This window comes from Elephantulus edwardii, unplaced genomic scaffold (genome assembly GCF_000299155.1).
Source record: "Elephantulus edwardii isolate Elephantulus edwardi_28Jun2011 unplaced genomic scaffold, EleEdw1.0 scaffold00024, whole genome shotgun sequence".
NCBI lineage: Eukaryota > Metazoa > Chordata > Mammalia > Macroscelidea > Macroscelididae > Elephantulus > Elephantulus edwardii.
The window spans coordinates 14967329-14986162 of NW_006399774.1; the positions used below are offsets into that span (position 1 = coordinate 14967329).

The 18834-nt window shown below is 53.4% G+C and overlaps 1 protein-coding gene across 1 annotated transcript in view; it reads right to left on the reverse strand.

Moving 5' to 3' along the window:
* The window catches only part of AGPAT4 (1-acylglycerol-3-phosphate O-acyltransferase 4), a 40042-nt gene that overhangs the window by 3273 nt on the left and 17935 nt on the right, over positions 1-18834 (reverse strand). Inside the window, exons 3-7 of the mRNA XM_006882823.1 lie at positions 12930-13091; positions 11319-11472; positions 7892-7994; positions 3659-3734; positions 2888-3086 (exon numbers count right to left, since the gene is read on the reverse strand). Coding sequence (XP_006882885.1) covers positions 2888-3086; positions 3659-3734; positions 7892-7994; positions 11319-11472; positions 12930-13091 — 694 coding nt within the window. The remainder of the gene's footprint in view (positions 1-2887; positions 3087-3658; positions 3735-7891; positions 7995-11318; positions 11473-12929; positions 13092-18834) is intronic.

The following is an 18834-nucleotide window of genomic DNA, read 5'->3' on the forward strand; positions in this document are numbered from 1 at the left end:
CCATTTTGAATAATATTGCATGAGTTCCTTGTTTTTTAATGCAGCATAGTATTCCATTGTGCGAATATTATTAATTTTAAAGAAAATTTGCAGAGCTTTTGGATTTCCATTCACTCACCACTATTGCTTGCACTTTTCTCCCTGCCCACTCCATTCCCCCAGTTTGCTCTTCTCTTGGAAAAGTAAAAGAAAAATTTTTTCACTGTTATACAATCCCTCCCCCCAGGTCCACTCCACTATGCAGCCTTCGTTCTGGACTCCTGTCATGACTAATACCTAATCACATATCCCTTTTAAACGGTTCTCTCCTGCATCTGTTTCAATGCAGTATACTTCATTTATCCCCTTTCTCAGTCTCCCCCCAACCCCGATGTCAGTCCTGTGCAAAGTCTTTTGGACTCAGCTTATACTTGGCAATGACTCTGAAGAGAGGGTCACCTAGGTGGGCCTGTGAAGGACTTTCAAGGACAGTGGACTATGAAGAACTGAACTGTGCCCCCAAAACAGGTATACACTAATAAAATGTGGGAGCTATAATAGAATGGCCCTCCACGTCTATGAAACCATGATTAAGGGTGGGATACAGTACCCCTTGACCCCACGGCAGTGCTAACGGATCCACCGAGAGTTCCCCGAGGACCAGCCTGCAGCACCTTTAATCTCAGGAGACAGAAGCAAAGGTGTGAGGGGCACCAAGACATCTGCCAGGAGTGGAGTGTGTGCTCTGGGACTCGGGCTCCTGCCCCAGGAAGCACCTCAACTCTGGAGGCGAGGCCACACGGAGACCTGCAAAGAAGGCTAGGCCCACTGACACCTCCTTCAGAGCCAACACTCCCAGTGTGGACCTCGTGAACTGTGAGCACGTGACTTCCTGTTTGTCAAAGCCACCTACTCATGGTATCTCAATTCTACCAGCACTAGGGAGCTGAGATGGCCCCACAGACTTCCCCAGGTCAGGGAGCTGAGCGGTGACACCAGGGGTCCCCCTCGAAGGGAGGAGCGCTCGCAGGGAGGCCAGCTCACAAGGAGTCACAGCCCTGGAACGCAGGTCCTGCCCGGCCCACGTGGGTCACGAGACCGACACAGCGTGTCCACACAGCCAGGCTGCTTCCCAACCCTCCAGGCCTGGCCCAGCTCACACAAGGGACCACTCCCTGCTCTTGCTGGCAGGATCGTTTCTCTCTCAGGAGGCAGGGGAGCTTTTGAGGGGCAAGTGCGGAGGCTCTGCCAGTGGGCACCAGCAGCTGTGCCTGGCTCTGACCCGGCGCGGGATACATTTCCCATGTTTGCCCAGCCTCCTGAGGTCTGGCTTTTTCTTGCCATGGACACCACACCGGCCCAAGTGGGATGGACTGTGGGAAGCCAAATATAAAATTTAATATTAATAATAAACCAAATGCTATATCTGGATATGTTGTTGTTGTTGTTGTTGTTGTTGTTAAGTGCCCTCAAGTTGTTGACAACTCATAGCGACCCTATAAACAAAAGTCCTCGACACTTGTACGACTTTCATCCTTGCTCAAGATTCATAGGGATTCTGGAGGCAAGCTATTAAGATGTGGATGCCACTCTTGCTTCCAAGCTTGTTTTACCTGGGGAGCTTCACCAAACACTGTCCACCATGGATAACCCTTAAAGCATTTGACACGTCAGTGTCACAGTGTTCAGCTTCACAGCGACCACAAGTTACCTCTGTATAGTGTCCTATCTCCATACCTTTTCAACCTATATGCAGAAGGCAGGTTTGGCTCTATAGGGAGAAGTGTGGCATCAGGATTGGAGGAAGATCCATCAACAATCTGCGTTATGCGGATGACACAACCCTGCTTGCTGAAACTGAGGAGGACCTGAAGCGCTTACTGCAGAGGGTCAAGGATTGCAGCCTCCAATATGGATTGAGGCTCAATGTCAAGAAGACAAAGATTCTCACCACTGGACCAACTGGCAGCATCAGGATGGATGGTGAAGAGATTGAGATTGTACACAGCTTTAGTTTGCTTGGCTCCATAGTCAACAGTCTTGGCACCAGCAGCCAGGAAATTAAAAGGCACATTGCCATGGGAAAGTCTGCTGTTAGGGACCTCTCTAAAGTATTGAAGAGCAATGGTGTCACTCTGGAGACTAAGGTGCACCTGATACAGGCTGTGGTTGTTGCAATCACTTGTCATGCATTAGAGAGTTGGACAATGACTAGGGAGGATAGAAGAAGAATTGATGCCTTTGAGCTTTGATGTTGGAGAAGAGTATTGAATGTACTATGGAATGGTAAGAAAACAAACAGATTCATCCTAGAGAGGGTTAAACCGGGCTGCTCCTTGGAGGCAAGGATTCTGAGGCTTCATCTAACATAGTTTGGACATGTTGCAAGACTAGTCCTTGGAGAGACCCCGTCACCCTTGGGAGGGTGGAGGGACAGTGCAGGAGGGGAAGACCCTCTATCGGGTGCATTGATTCAGTGACTGGGGTAATTGGGATGGGTGTGTCAGAGACAATGTGACTGGCACAGGACAGGGCAGGATTTAGGGCTTTTGTACACAGGGTCGCTATGAGTCACAGGCAACTGAAAGGCACATAACACAACACTCTGTTGTGATTATCTTTTGTTTACCTTCCTGATGATTCTCAATAAATACACAGAGAGGCATAGCTTGGGTGCTTCAGTCATCAGGACTGCTGGCCCCCTGTCTTTTTTTTTTTTAATTATTTTTGTGTGTGTGTGCCATTAAATCAGATCTGACTGGTACAGGAGGAAATTGTCCCTCCTTCCCCGGCAGAGCATCTGGTTGGCCCCCTGTCTTTACTCTCTCTTATTTCTTTCTTGGTTGCCTGTCTCATTATTACTTTACCCTGGATCTGCAACAATGGACCCCCACTTGACAGCACTTACCCATGAAGAAGACGAGGACAAAGCTGGCCAGGGTCAGGGAGGACCCGCTGCTGACCATGTTGACCACGAAGCGGAAGAAGGGGTAGAGCAGCAGTGAGGCCCAGAAGAGCCAGTTGAGCAGCGTCCAGGGCCGCCGAGGGGGCACAATGGGCGTCTCCGGGAAGATGCCCCGGCGATAGTAGTACTCCTGGAAGGCGTCCTAGGGGCGGAGACAGGATCCTGGCCTGAGCTGCAGCCTGGACATGTCCGTGTGGACCACCCAGCCAACACCCTTCTTCATGGGAAGGCCAATGATACAAGGACGGGGCAGGGGCGGCTCTGAAACTAGCTGACCACACGAGGACACTGCACTAACATGGGCAAAGACGGGGGCAAAGGCTGAGGGGCCATCACACCCCCCTTTGTCCTTTCCACCCACAGGTTTTCCTTCTTTTATTGTTGCTGGGTGACCTAGAAATGGAAGTTAACCTTGAAATTGGAGTTGTTGTGTGCTGTCGAGTTGGAACTGACAGCTGACCCTGCAGCAGCTTTTGGGGGCAGTAAATTGCACAGGAAGAGATTGCCCATCCTCCTCCTGCAGAGCATCTGATGGATTTGAACCAACTGCCTTTGGGATTGCAACACAGCTGCTTGCCACCAGGCCACCAGTGCTTCCTTATGGGAAGAAACTGCCCATCTTTCTCCCATAGAGCAGCTGGTGGATTTGAACCACAGACCTTTGAGTTAGCGGTCTGACACCCTGCCCCAGGCTTCATCCTGCCCCTCACTGACCTTCTCCTGGTAGAGTTTGTGGAGCCAGGCGCTGCACTCGTCCTCATCCTCGGGGACATCCTCCAGGGGGATCCGCCTGCAAGACAGACAGTGGCCAAATGGGGGTGAGCACAGGCACCCACAGTCCAGTCCATGGGATCATGTGAGCACTGCTGATCAGAGCTGTTAGAGCACAAACCCTGCAGGAGGACGGGGCCCTCGGACCCCTGGGAAGGCAGAGGCCCCTGCAGGCAGGACACTGGGCTCTGTCTTCTCAGCCTAGTGGAGTCCTCACAGGACTCCATGCCCTGTGTCCCCACAGTCAGTCTCCTAACATCACACCCAATGCCACATGGCTGACTTCTCACACACCTGTGTGTGACTCCTCAACCCCAGAGACAGCACTTTTCACAGCAGAGGCGGAACTCAGCTCAGGGGTCCCTGACCCTGTGTCTCTGAGAGAAACCCCAAGTCACCCTGTTTTCCAGGGGAGAGGAGAGATCGATGGAGTGGCCCTATGCTGGGCGGCAAGAGCATCACCACACAGCACACAGATCCCACCTGGAAACGGGGCTGTCCCAGCGTACTGTCCCGTTCTCCAGGAACCAGGAGAGATCGAGGGGGGCTCTAGGCTGAGCGGATGAGGGATGGTCACAGAGCCCATCTGGACACAAGGGTGTCCTGGTGTGTACTGTCCCCTTCTCCAGGAACCAGGAGAGATTGGGGGGGGGGGACTTTAGGCTGAGTGGACGAGGATGATCACACAGACCCCATCTGGACATGGGGTGTCCTGGTGTGTACTTCCCTGTTCTCTAGGGGCCAGGAGAGATTGAGGGGGGCCTCTGGGCTGGGTGGATGAGGGCGGCCACACAGAGCCCATCTGGACATGGGGTGTCCTGGTGTGTACTTCCCTGTTCTTTAGGGGTCAGGAGAGATTGAGGGGGCTCTGGGCTGGGTGGACGAGGGTGGCCACACAGAGCCCATCTGGGCACTGGGGTGTCCTGGTGTGTACTTCCCCATTCTCCAGGGCATAGGAGAGATTGAGGGGACTCTGGGCTGGGTAGACGAGGGTGGCCACACAGAGCCCATCTGGTGATGTCTGATGCCGCTTGTTCCCCGTCCTCTTGCTCGCTTCAGAGTGAGCCACAGAATGTTCTAGCAGACATGACTCTGGGTAAAACCTCACACGTGCCAGGATGATCCATGATCATTCCATGCCCGCTGTGATGACGCAGTCTGTTCTTACAAAGATTTGCAGCCTGGGAGTCCAGTGGAGGGCTGTGGTGAGAAGGAATGGATCGAAGGCAGGGGGCCTGGTCGCTGACCCCCCATGTGTGACACTGTGGTGCTTTATTTGAGGTGTCCACCTGGCCAGCCTGCAGCACCCAGCTGTTCTGTCACACTGGTCTCGATGTGGCTGTGGAGGTGTTTACATGCGATCGTGTGTCAAGGAGTGAGTTCCACAGTTGACGTTAAGGGAGTCACCCTCCAGCGGGGGGGCCCCATCAAAGCCGTGAAAAGGAGGAGCCGGCTTCTGGATGTCCCACTGCGGTTCACAGCCTCCCACCCGGCCTGCACAGTTCAGATACACCAGCTCCCACTGCTGCATGAATCGGATTCTTAGATGAGTGTGTTTCTGTGATCTCGGTTCTGCCGGTCTGGAAAATTCTAAGACTGTGAAGCTACTATTTGGAGTATGCCTTCCTCACACCCTAAGCTGTTAAAAGAATGAACGTTGGGACAGAACAGGGAGTTGGTTCTCACTCACTGAGGTCCCTCGCTCACTGAGGTCACATGCACATAACAGGAGACCCTTCCGGCCCTCAGTCTAGAGTGTGGTGCCCGCTGGGTCAGTCCACCTTTCTGTGGCTCTGCCTCTTTTGCTGAGTGTCTGCTTTACCAAACACAATGACCTTCTTAAACGGACCTCCTGGTAACGTGCCCACAGTGTGTGAGAGGCCGGCCGGCCGCCTCCTTGTGGACAGAGCTCCTTCTCCGAGGTGGAATGTGAGAGCGGCCACCGCCTGTTCCCACACACTCCTCCTTGTGAACGGCGTACTCCTTCCCGATCGACTCTGGCTTGGAAACCAAGTCTCCAAACAGGTTTCTTGAAGAGGGTTGGAAAGGCTGCATGCTTTATTTTGGCAGTGGGACTTCAGCTGATTTTGCTCTTTTTAATAACTTGATTGACATGATTGCCCCGGATGTCTTAATTCTTTCATACTGATGCCTGACGTGCCCAGGAGAGATGCTTCAGGAATGTGACATTGCCATCGAGTCAGAACAATCTCCAGCTGACCTCCAGGGGGTTTTCACAGTAAATCACACAGGAGACTGTGCATTAACCTCCCACAAAGCAGCTGGGGGAATCGAGCCTCTTGTCTTTGAGTTGGCAGCACAACTCCTTAACCACTAGGCCACCACAGCAGTGCATGGAGATGCAGTCTCCACGGAGACCAGAAGAGGGCGGTCTGGACAGTCCCATGGCTGTTCACGCCTGTTCTCCATGCCCCAGGGAGCTGACCTGACCTGGCAAGTGGCCAGTGGTAGGAAGAATCGTGCCTACGGTTTCCCTAGACAATCGGCCCCACCAGCCGTGCGTGGAACCACTGCTGGGGTTATGGGGACCCAGGGCACTGGACCTCACTTTGCTTCTGGGGACCAAAGGACAAACCCCACAGCTGTCAGATGGATTTCACTCAATTCCTAGGACGCTGCGGGACTGAGCAGAACTGTCCCCGGGGCTTCAGAGGCTGTCATCGTCACAGAAGCAGACTGCCTCTTCTCGTTCCCGTGGTCCGAGCCACAGAGCTCTTTGTAAGTAGCACACTGGCCCAGCATCCCACTAGGGCCATCCTTTGCTTCTGGGATGGTGGTCACTGCCCTGCTGGCTGTGCTGGTCACTGAACCATAAGCAGACTCTCCTTGGCACCTAGGGACACAAAGTGCTGCCCGCCAGCCTGCTACTTCTCCACTTTCTGCCGAGGCGAGACACTTTTAGGTGGAAAGGGTTTAACCACTGCTGTTGGTCTCTAGGAGCCTACTGGGTAGGGACTTGCACTCTCAACACAAAGACAGGCAGTTCGAATCCACTAGCTGCTCCATGGGAGAAAAAATGGGCTGTCTCCTCCACATGATTCAGTCTCCACAAACCCCCTGGACGGTCAGGTCTAACTCGATGCGAATGAGGCTGAGTTTGGGTGTTTTTTTCCCAGTTGGTTTTTTAGTTGGACTGTCAGGGGTTCTTTTTCAGTCACTGAGTGTTAGGTGAGCTGGGTTCATCCCCTCTGTGGGGATATTGGCAGCAAGTTCGGCACCACCTGACCAGTCTGCACCAGCCGGCACTTCAGATTGTTTTCAGCGGCCATTGGGGAAGATGGGGCCTGACATGGGGTCAGAGTCTTCCCGGCCCGCAGCACAGTGGGGTTAGGAGCCACCACCGCGTTCACCACCTGCAGTGTCCCCCGGTTCTGCTCACGCCCAGCTGACTGCAGGGATAGCTGGTGCGTCTAGAACCTTAGGTGATTACGGCCATCCCACCCTGAATGCGCCCAATCTCCTCTGACCCCAAAGCTGAGCAGAGCTGGGCTTGGTTAGTTCTGGGACAAAAGGCCACCTGGGAGTACCTGGTGCTGTGGGCTTTGAAGGGCTCTGGTGCTGAGTATGGTGTGTGCTGCTTTGCTAACAAAAAGATCAGGAGTTCGAACCCACCAGCAGTCTGGGAGAAAAACGGGCCATCTCCTTGCAGAAAGATCTAGAGCCTGGGCAACCTGATGCTCGGACCATGAGTTTAAATCTAATTAGCTGGTGGCAGTTCATTTGAAGATCTTATGAAAGCATTTTCAATACAATCATTCCTTTCCTAGAACATGGCACAAAGCAAGACGCTGTGAAACCTCTCCTTTCATGTCTTCTAAATGATATATGATGTTATCTGCGTCTCTCGCCATCTAGTAGACCTGGCTTCCAGGGAAGAATAAAAAGCTCTTCGCAATAACCTCAAAATGATAATGAAACCTCATCCTCCCCGGGGGTCTGAGCGAGCTGGGCTCGGTCGGCGGGCAGGTCAGAAGGAGCTCAGAGAAGTCTCCACTTCGTCTCAGGGTGGGATGTGTCCCTGGGGTTCATGACATCAGTGACCCAGCACAGACCAAGTAAGAAGACACGAAGCCTTCTTCCCCGGAGACAGCCGTGGGCCCCTGCAGTCTCCGAGACAGACCCTGGGCCGTGTCCAGCGGGCCACGGCCAGCTTACCTGACGTACATATCCGAATGGTATTTCTTTCCATTTAGGACTCCAAGCAGGGTCGGGTTTTCATTGTTTCTGAAATTGAGTGTACAGTCATATACAGCTGAAACTATAAAAAATAAAACAAATATAAAGCAGTCGATAGCATGTGAACCCAATCTCATCCTGCAGATATACATATAGGGAGACAAAGCATTAGCCGGACACCTCAGGGCGGCAAGGTAACAGATTTCGTGTGAATGTTCTGTCTTGGCCCCATGTTTCCTTTCAGGATTGCAAAGTCACACTCTAAGTCAGCAGTGGAAGTCAGAGCGATCGCTGAGGTCAGATGTGTCTAAAGCAAGTGACATCATCGGCCAATCTCTAGAGAGTTTTCTGACACACACACAGGCTACCTTGGTCAACAAATACTGAGTTTTAAAATACTAGTGACAAGGTTAATTAGCCCACCTAGCTAAAGATGTGTTGGCAGCGAAATACCCACACTGTGAGCCTTTTCCCTAGAAAAAGAAGACTGATATACAAGTCGGGCAACATGGTGGCTGGAACTTCCTTAAGGAATTGAACTCTTGACAGCTGGAAGCAAGCAGAAGGTGTGATCAGTGGGTTTACCAAGTGGTGAGTCTGCCCACAAAGGCAAAGGTGGGCCAAACTTCCCAGCTGTGGGTGGGGCTGCGCAAGAGCCCAGAAAGCAGTGGGTGACAGTGCATGCGTGAGGACATCACAGCACAGCAGCCAGCAGCCTGCCCGAGTCAGCCGTGGGCACAGAACTAGACGGCTGCCTTCTGGGCCATGCTGCAGCGCGACGATGCCGGTGGCTGACGGGGCCCGTGTCTGCGACAGGAAACGCAGAGTTACCATGAGCCACCCTGTCACTGTGTCGGAGCCAAGCTCACCTATGAAAGGGAACTAAGGTCACCTTCTATGCCCAAGGCTGAGCTGGAGGATGGCAGGCACCAACCTGGGGCCCACAAGGATTATGTGCTGATGCTGCCCAGTGCACACATACAGGGGTGACAGGACAGGTAGAAGGCCCCAAGATTTAAAGATGAGACCACCAGCCATGAGACCTGCAGCCAGGCCACCAGGGTGCCATGCCATAAACGGCTGGGACACTGAGCCCCCTTCCCCGTCCTGGGCCAGGTGCTGTTGGGACTATGCTCCCAGAGGGGGGACCAGTCTCCCCCTCACTGTGAGTGGCCCCCTGGCCAGGCCATTGACCCACAGCCTCAGAGATTCTGCACCACAGGTGTGGCTGAGCTGGCCACCATCCATGGAGAGAGGCCTGTTGGATCTGGCTGGGGCAGAGGGCCTGAGGGTGATGAGACCATCAGGAGCTGGCCAGGGCGGAGGGCCTGAGGGTGATGAGGTCAGTCAGGAGCTGGCTGGGGTGGAGGGCCTGAGGGTGATGAGGTCAGTCAGGAGCTGGCCGGGGCAGAGGGTATGGGCGTGAGGAGACCCCGTCAGGCGCTGGCTGGGGCGGAGGGCCTGAGGGTGAGGAGGCCCGCAATTCTGCACCTCGGATCTCAGCCGGAAACACAAAGCACGAAGAAACAAGAGGCATTCTTTTGTCAACAAAGTTGGGGAGAAACCCTGGAGTTCCTCAGAATAATTCACAGTTTCCCTCACTTTACAGCAAAGGAACCCCAAGAAATATCTTAGGGTGACTCAACTGGGTACAGAGCCCTTATCAGTAAGACAGGGTGTGTAAGACACTTGGGGCTGCCTGAGTGGGACTTCGCTTCACCATGTAACACTGTGTGACTTCAGCCAAGGGCCTCAGCTTCTCTGAGCTGGTCTTCCTGGCCTGCGGCCTGCAGTCAAGTGGAACCCAGCACACTGGTGCAGTGAGCATGTGTTGCACAGGACACTGGCCACTTCAGGGGTGTTCATCCCCTCTGTGAGGACACTGGGCGTGGGGATGTGCACCCAGGACCCTGGGTGTTGGCGAGCAGGGCAGCTGCAAGCCAAAGAGGTTTGTAGACAGCGAGGCCCTTTGGGGCACATTCCCTGTGGGAGGCACCTGCAGAGTCCCCCAAGTGGGGTGAGCTGCTGCCTCCCCAGAATCTTCCAGCCCTGACAGCAGATGTGATGTGGCAGCATGGCCCAGGCCAGCGAGTCAGGCAGGACAATGACTGAGGAAGAGGTGGGAAAGGAGACTGAGGGCAGGAGGAACTCAGGCTCCCCGTTACCTGGATGGGGCCAGAGCGAGGAGGTCTGAGCATGACCCCCAGAATGAGAGGCCTGAACACAGAACAGAGCTGGGCTGCTTCTAGGTCTTGAGCTCAGACTGGATGAGAGCCAAGGAGTTTGACAGAGCACAATGACTTGAGTTAGAGGGCGATGTTTATAGCCCTGGGAGGGTGGTCCATGCAGAAGATGCAGCTTCGAGCCTAGAACCCTCTGAAAAGTCTACAACCCTCCCTAGTGCGTTCCATCCAGGAGCCTGCCAGAGGCTGGGCTGCAGACTCACAAAGCTCCCTGCTCTGATGGGCAGCTGGAGGGGGCAGCAGAAGACCCCTTGACCATCTATCTGTCCATCTCTCTTCCCTAAATCCCCACAGAAGTCAATGCCAGGGTGCCCAGCATACCCTGTTCTTTCTAGCCTTGTGGCACAGACAGAAGATGGGGATTGCTGGAAGTGAGCTTTTTCCAGGGTCCCCCACAGCCTGACAGCAACTGGGGGACAGCAGCCTCTGCTGATTCCAGCCTCGACTTCATCCGCTGGTCAGAGACAGTCAGCTGTCTGGGGAGGTCATCATCACAGGGTTAAGAGTGGCATCAAGTCCTCTTTGTGGCGCCTGGAGAAAGGCCAAGGAAGACAGGCTGGGGCTTCTGAACGAGAGGCGAGGCTGCAGGAAGGGCTGGGGGCTACTTTTTGACAGCTGTTGGCTGTTACCATTTGGTCATCTCCTCTGCAATCATGGGCCTAAGTTAAGAAGGGCTGGCCACTAGCCGGACACAGGAGCAGCAAGTGTATTCCTGGGTATGCAGGCCCACCCGGCTTCCAGCACCTTCGCTGGGGTTCCAGCAACTTCACCGGAGTTCCAGCACCTTTGCCAGAGCTCCAGACCTTTTGCAAGTGTTCTAGCACCTTCTCTGGAGGTCCTGTGGCTTCCCTAGAGTTCCAGAACATTGGAAAGGCTTCCAGCACCTTCACTGGGGTTCCAGCATTTTCGCCCGGGTTCCAGCAGCTTTGCCAAGCTTCCAGCACTTTCTCCAGGGATCCAGCATCTTCATCCAGCTTCTAGCACCCTCAGCAGCCCTGCAGTGTCCCATGGGACAGCAGGGAACAGTGCTGGCAGACAGGCAACACGACACCATTGCTGCTCCAGGAGGTCCTGGACTAGACTGGGTGCTGTCCTGTCCGCCCACGGGGTGCTGCCAAGGAAAAGTCATTAGGGGCTGCCGTGGGGTGCAGGGCGGTCCTTACCTACATTTCTCAAACTCCGCACGGTGATGGCAAAGCCCTTGGTGCGTGGCAGCAAGTGGTACTTGAGGCCCGGCAGTCCCTTGGCCTTGGCTACCTGCATACTGATCTGGTGCTTCTTCTCTGTGAAGCGTGTGCCCTCACAGTGGATCAGGAACTGTGGGGACAGAGATGTGTCACCACCATGGGGGCCGGCGGCCTGGACCCTCTGTGGTCCTTCCACCCCAAGCCCTTCTGCATCCCCCCTGCCCTCTGTGGGTGCCTCCTCTCCCTCTTGGTCTGCCCAGATGTCATGCTTCCTCTCTGAGCTACTGCTCTGTGGTGCTCCAAGGGGTCACCTTCTTATTTATATCCAACACACAGGATTTCCCAGCTGCTGGGGCGTGAGAAGTAAGGGGTGGGTGGGCAATGTGTGTGAGAGAGAGACAGAGAGAGAGAAAGCATGGCCACCTTCTTAGGTGTATCCAACCCACAGGACTTCCCAGCTGCTGGGGCGTGGGAAGTAGGGAGGAGGGTAGTGTGTGTGTGTGTGAGAGAGAGAGAGACAGAGACAGAGAGAAGAAAGAGAGAGAGCGCGCACGGTCCCCTTCTTAGGTGATTCCAACCCACAGAGAGAGAGAAAGTGAAAAAGCATGAGCCTGGGTGTGTGACCTTGAGAGTGCATGTGTTTGTGTGCTGTGAGAAAGAGAGAGAGAGAGAGAGAGTGTGTGTGTGTGTGTATGTGTGTGTGTGAGAGAGAGAGAGAGAGAGAGAGAAGGACTGTGTGATACTGTAAGAGAGAAGACAGAGATTGTGTACAAGAGAGATTGTGTGTGAGAGACTGTGTGTGATCGAGAGACTGTATATGAGAGTGTGTAAGAGGAACTATGTGTCGGAGAGACTCCGTGTGATTCCATGAGGGACAGGCTGTGCGTGAGAATGACGGTACTGGAGAGGTTGTATCAGAGAGAAGCACAGTGAGAGAGAGACCCTGTGGGTCAGACAGACTGTGTGTGTGAGAGACTATTAGACAGAGAGAGGCTATAGATGACAGACTGTGTATATGAGACTGTGTGTATGTGGGACGCTCAGAGAGAAGCAGGCTATGTCACAGGGTACAGGAGAGACCGTGAGAAAGGCTGTGTGTGTTACACTGGGTGGAGTGTGACCGAGAGGCTGTGTGTGTGTGAGACTAGGAGAGCTGTGTGGGACAGACAGTGTCCAGGAGAGACCGTGAGAGAGGCCATGCGGGTGAGAGAGGCCATGTGTATTACAATGACTGGATGGAGTGTGACCGAGAGGCTTTGTGTGTGTGTGTGCACGCGCGCACGTGCGCGTGCGTGCGTGCGTGAGACGCTCAGAGTGAAGCAGGCTGTGTGTGACAGACAGTGTCCAGGAGAGACTGTGAGAGAGGCCATGCGGGTGAGAGAGGCCACGAGGGTGAGAGAGGCCGTGTCACACTGACTGGATGGAGTGTGACCAAGAGGCTGTGGGAGAAACACTGTGGGACAGAGAGAGAGAGAGAGAGTTGGAGACAGACTGCGAGTGTGTTGGGCCGTGAGCGTGTGTGCGGACACGTCTCCCAGAGGGAGTGAACGGCCCGGGGGCCAGCAAGGCGAGGGGAGGTGCACGTACAAAGAACTTCTCGGGGTAATCGCGGAGGTTGAGCAGACTCTTCATGACGGTCTTGCGGTCTTCCTCCCACTTGCGTTTGCAGAACACCATCTCCAGGAAGTACCACATCCAGCCAATGATGGGCACATAGGCCAACTCCTTCTTGGCCAGAACTTTGGAGGCCTAAGAGAGAGAGAAGGACCACAGGGGCCATGAGCACTGATGGGTCATGACGATAGGAGAATTCACTAAAAATTCACAAGCACTCACACCAGAGGCCTGAAGAGACCTTCCCCCCGAGCAAGACCTCATCTGGGGAAGGAGCGGAGCCGTTCCTGACCTGCGTCTGCATCTCCCTCCCTGCCGTCCAGCGCGCAGCACACGCTCCAGGGAGTTTCCATGGCCGCCAGGAAGGCGAGGCCTTCGGATGAGCAGTGCACGACCCTACCAGCTACGCCACCCGCTTCTACGCGGTGTTTACAAATCAGAACAGACAAGGAGGGAGGCACACAGGACGGAGACACCACGGGAAGACCCATCCTAAGTCCCAAAGGAACCCCGAAGATTGTGGGAGTCACAAGGACACAGGCGTGAGGACACAGGCGTGAGGAGCTTGCTCTCCGAGTCCCCAAAGGAGGGGCACAGCCGACAGCCTAAACCCAGGCCCCCCGGCCTCCACGCTGTGGCTCTCCTCAAAGCCACCCTCCTCGTGGCGTTCTGTGATGGTGCCCGAGGACACCGAGGCAAGCATGACCCGAAACATGCATGTGCTACATCGGGCTTCAGACAAGTCAGGCCTTCCCCAACGTGACCCGGCCACAGACAACACACTCTGGTGCACCAAGCAGAAGGGGGCTGGGCCTACCATCAGTAACTAATGTGGATTCCTGAAGGATGACGGGAAGTGCCCTGATGGCCTCAGCACTGGCCTCTGAGCCCCACGGCCTCCAGCATATAAACACGGATCAGGACAGCTACTGGGCTGGGTGTGTTTTCCACAGGCCTGGCCTGGTTTGGGGGCTTGGTAAAATAGGATCGTGTCCAGCCTGCTGGGGCCGCTGGTAGGCGGCAGACGTATTTCACTGAGGCAGCAGAGATGTAAACAGGACCCGGGAGCTTCAGAAACCTTGGCCCTTGGCTTTGATGCTGCATCTCCTCAGCACTTCGGACCTCCCACGCTCCTCTGAACAGGGGTGCGTGTTTGGACTCGGCCATGGGGGTGTCAGTCTGTGAACTGATGGTCACCTCTGAGGACAGAGGAGCATGCTTGGAAAGGCCTCAGGACAGCCTCTGGCCTCTGGACTCCAGAACTCCCCAAGATGGGAAGCCTTGTTTCTTTTTAATCCCACCATGTGTCCCCTTCCCCTCAAATACCCCATTTCACATTTAATGCCCCAATTCTCAAGAATGTCTGCAAACTCATCTATTCAACTTAGACTCATTTCTTTTTGAACCTTCTTCTCATATGTGAAGATGAAAAGCACTGCGTCAGGAATGCTTTTTAATTCTCTGCTGTTAAAAGCAAAAGCCTCAGACTCTGGATCTCAACATCATCATTATTATTTTATAAAAGAAGAACATGAATAAGGGGTGTGTGTGTGTGTGTGTGTGTACGTGCAAAGAAGAGATAGAAAGAGTGTGTGTGTGTGTGTGTGTGTGTGTGTGTGTGTGTGTGTGTCTGAAGGCAATTTAAGACCCAAACCAGTGTTGAGCAACTATTATCCCAGAAAGGTGCTTCTTACACAGCTGAGGGGCCTGGATCACACCCCCCACCTGCCCTTTGGGGGAGAAGGACAGGCAGTGAAATTTACTGCCTCTGAAAACCCACTGGAGCGTCAGTTAGGGATTGGTTCCAACTTGACAGCACAAAACAACTGGCCCTAAATTTAGTATCATGTGAATCTGCCCTGACCTTGAAGTGAGCGAACCAAGCTCTGCTTGCAACAAAGTCATCACAATCACCTTTCCTTGCTGTACATGGAAGGAAAGCTTTGAAAATGCTTGAAGCCTTCCCTTCATTAAACAACAAACAACTCATGGCCTTGACATTGGAACCAACCCACAGCTGGGCCTCCAGTGGGTTTTGTCAGAGTCTGCAGATCACACAAGGGAAGCTGGTGGACCCCAACCACACGCCTTTACGTTGGCAGCACAATTTCTTACCACTGGGCCTTAAAGTAAGGCTCACGATGCCCTCTGGTGGCATTTGATCTGCCTTGGGCACTTGATCTGCTAATCACAGGTGACCCCTCTCAGAGGGTTTCAAACCCACCAGCGGCTCCACAGGAGAGATAGGCAATCGCTTCCTCTCTAACTGACAGCCTCCAAAAACCCAGCAGAAGCTCCGCTGAGTCAGTTCCCACTGGACAGCAATCCAACTGCCCTACGATTCCACGCAGAGACAGTTAGGGGATCTCTCAGAACCCAGGACGCCTGTGCTTTCAGCGGCAGTAGGAATGATCAGACTGCTTTGGAAAGAAGCCAGCATCTCTTGGTGTCACTCATTAGCCGGCTCCTCTAGGACCCAACACAGATGGCATGAGAGGGCACAGTCTGGTGGCTTCTGCCGGGTTGGCCTGCTTCCCGGAGGTCCTTCCCCTCACCCACTCCTGGGTGCCTGCTGTCCCCAGCCCGGGGTCCACTGGAATGTGTGGAACACCATCTCTAGGGTTTGCAGGGTGTGCGGAAAGGAAGAAAATGATTTACCCTGCTGTTCATCCTCTCCCCAAGGTGCCCTGAAGCAAAGAAGGGGTCCAGAAGCATTTCCACAGAAGACCAGGGGCTTGCCCCATGAGCAGAGCCCCGCAAATCCTGCAGAGGGTGGGAGACTGCGGATCCAGTCAGAGGTTCTGAGAAACCCCACCTCTAACTTCTGGGTCCGTCAGCAGCCAAGCCACCCAAGCAAACAGGAGCGCCCTCTCTCCTTTAAACTAGTTTGAGGTGGGGTTGCTTTTTGCTTTTAAAAATAATAATCTTTTATTTACAAAAAACAAAGCACTCCACCTTCCTGCTGTGGAGTCGATTCTGCCTAACAGGGCCACTCCATCAGGTTTCCGGGGCTGCACCTTCACAGGAGGTGCCTTCTTTCTCTGGAAGAGGCCGGCAGATTTGAACTACCGGAGTCATGCAGCCTTTCTGGTGGCAGTTACAGACTGCGTCATCAGCAACATCTAATAATCTTGTCCATTTTATAAATACGGTTTTCCTAGACTAATGCAAGGTTGGAGATGGAACTCTTTGCTGCAGACTCTGGAATGACCCATTTATCAGTATATTTTAAATGAGGCGTTATTCCCCAGGGCTCTAAATTGTACCATGATCACGAATCTCTGAGCTTTTGGCAGTAAAAGCCCAAATGGTCCTGGGCTGGAGCCAGCACTCTGGGGGGCCTGTCCCTGATCACTCTCCTCTCCACGTTCTCTGCCGGGGCCCATCTTTCTCACCTCCTGTGTCGGTCTCGAGCCACTGTGGCGAGGTCCCTAAGGAGCCGTGAACCTCACTCACTGTGGCACCTCTTTTGTGGCTGGAATCTACCAGTGGCTCCGTGGGAGAAAGATGGACACTCGGCGATTTGCAGCCCCTGAAACCCACCTGGATGACCAGCTGTCTGTCGGTTCTGACTCCACAGCACAGCATTTGAGAGTATGTCAGCCCCAATTGTCTGATTAGGGGTAGACCAGAGGCTTCTCCGGCTCTCAGAGAGCTGGACAATGACTAGGGAGGACAGAAGGAGAATTGACGCCTTTGAGCTGTGGTTCTGAAGAGGAGTATTGAACGTACCATGGACTGCCAAGCAAACAAACAGATTCATCCTGGAGAGGGTTAAACCAGGCTGCTCCTTGGAGGCAAGGATTCTGGGGCTTTGTTTGACATACTTTGGTCATGTTATAAGGAGAGACAGGTCTTTGGAGAGGGACATCATGCTGGGTAGAGTGGAGGGACAGGAGGGGAAGACCCTCTATGAGGTGGATTGATTCAGTGACTGGGGTAATTGGGATGGGTGTGTCAGAGGCAATGCGATTGGCACAGGATAGAGCAGGGTTTAGGGCTGTTGTACACAGGGTCGCTATGAGTCGAAAACGACTTGACGGCACATAACAACAACAGAGGCTTCTCCAAGACTCTCTGTTCGCCTGGTTCTTTCCTGCCCGGCCCATAGATGGAATCGTGTGCCCCCCAAATGTGTCATCGTGGCTCAGCCATGATTCTCAGTGGGTTGGCAATTATGTAACAGACTTTGTACGATCTGATAAGCCAATCAGTTGTAAGAAGGTTAGTGGCAGATGCAATAGCACCCTTCATGTCACCCCCCTGAGTACCGCTGAGGTACGCTCTGCAGGCCTCTTTCCTTACAAGAGATAAGAGGAGATGGAAGGGAGCAGAGTAAAGGGACCAGAGAACCACCAAGAAAGGAGAGCTGTGACTGGACCCAAGTCCTTAAAACCAGGAACACGAGACCTACAGATGCTAAGAAGAGACAAAGATCTCACTCTTAGACTGCAGCTAGCAGAGAACGCCTGCTCCTAGGGCTGCCGCTGTACACTCAGACATCCCACCCCTCAAAACGTGAGAGAGTGCATTTCCGCTTGATAAATCCAGCTGCTCGCGGTATATTTGTTCCAGCAGCACCAGACAACCAAGACCAAAGTGTAGATGACTTTCGCCCCGAGAATGAGCCCAGATCATCACGCTGGGAGGGGTGTTGGAAGCCTGTCCCTCGCCCCACATCCTGGCATCTGGCCCATCTCCGCACCAGGCCTCGAGTCCCTGCTGTCCTGCAGTTCCCCCCTCCACGCTTTCCAGGGGCATAAGTAGAGGCTTGGAAATGAGACTTAACTAGCAGTCATCCCTGGGCAGATCAGTGAGTCTACTGAGGCTCGAGAGTTTCCTCATAAACGGCAGCCAGTCAGACCAGGAAGTCAGCCGTAGCAGAACTCAGGGGGCATCACAGATGCAGCACACACAAGCCTGGCTGGAGTGAAAATCCAAGGCCAGGAAGCAGCCAAGGGCACAAACGGACATCTAAAGTGACTCCAAGTCCAGGAGATACTTTGCTATGTCCCCGTGGCTCCTGCCCACAAATTACAAACAATCTCACACTGGAAGCTTGAACACAGCCAAAATCTACTTGGGATGCCTTGGCCAAATCCTAGCCACCTCTAAGCTGCCCTTCGGGTCTTAGTATCCCATTAGAACTGACATGTTAAGCCATGTTGACATTTAAGGACATAAAGCCAGCATTGTCACAGCCAAGTTGGAAAGGTGCCATACACCTTTTCTCCTTACACAGAAGCGCTATCCCACCAACTCCTGGCGTCCATGAAAGGCGGGGATGAAGACATTTGAATGTTTTCTCCTTTTGGTAGGTTAAGACTTGAGCTGATAACCAGAAGGCTGGCAGATCAGGCAGACTTTCCAAAGGAGAAAGCAGAGCTGGCCTTCAGTCCTCTGCATTCTATACAGTCTGACTGTCACAGGGGTGACCAGAACCAGGGTTCATGTGAGAAGGCTCCTCCCTGTCAGTGTGGGTGTGTTCCCTGGTGTAAAGCAGGGTCTCCAGTTAGGGAGAGGAGTGGTCATACCTTCCCATGCTCAACTTACGTTGCCCTGACTCAACATACGTTGGTGCTTCTTGGAGTCCCTGACAGTCCTGGGGACTCTGAGTCAGTCAGCTGACACCATGTCAACCACTAAACATTTTCTCCTTGTTAAGACAACAAAGGCCAAACTAAAAGCCTAGTTCCAAATGTTTCCATTTAAAACATGATTTTATTGAAACAACATAGACAGTGGATCTATTCTACTGTATTTCTGCAAACCTTTGAAGAACATAGAGGATGAAATTATTATACACAATGCCTTCAACTTTTTGGACACATTTAAACATAATACTTACACAAATAACACAAAAGGTGAGAATACCTTT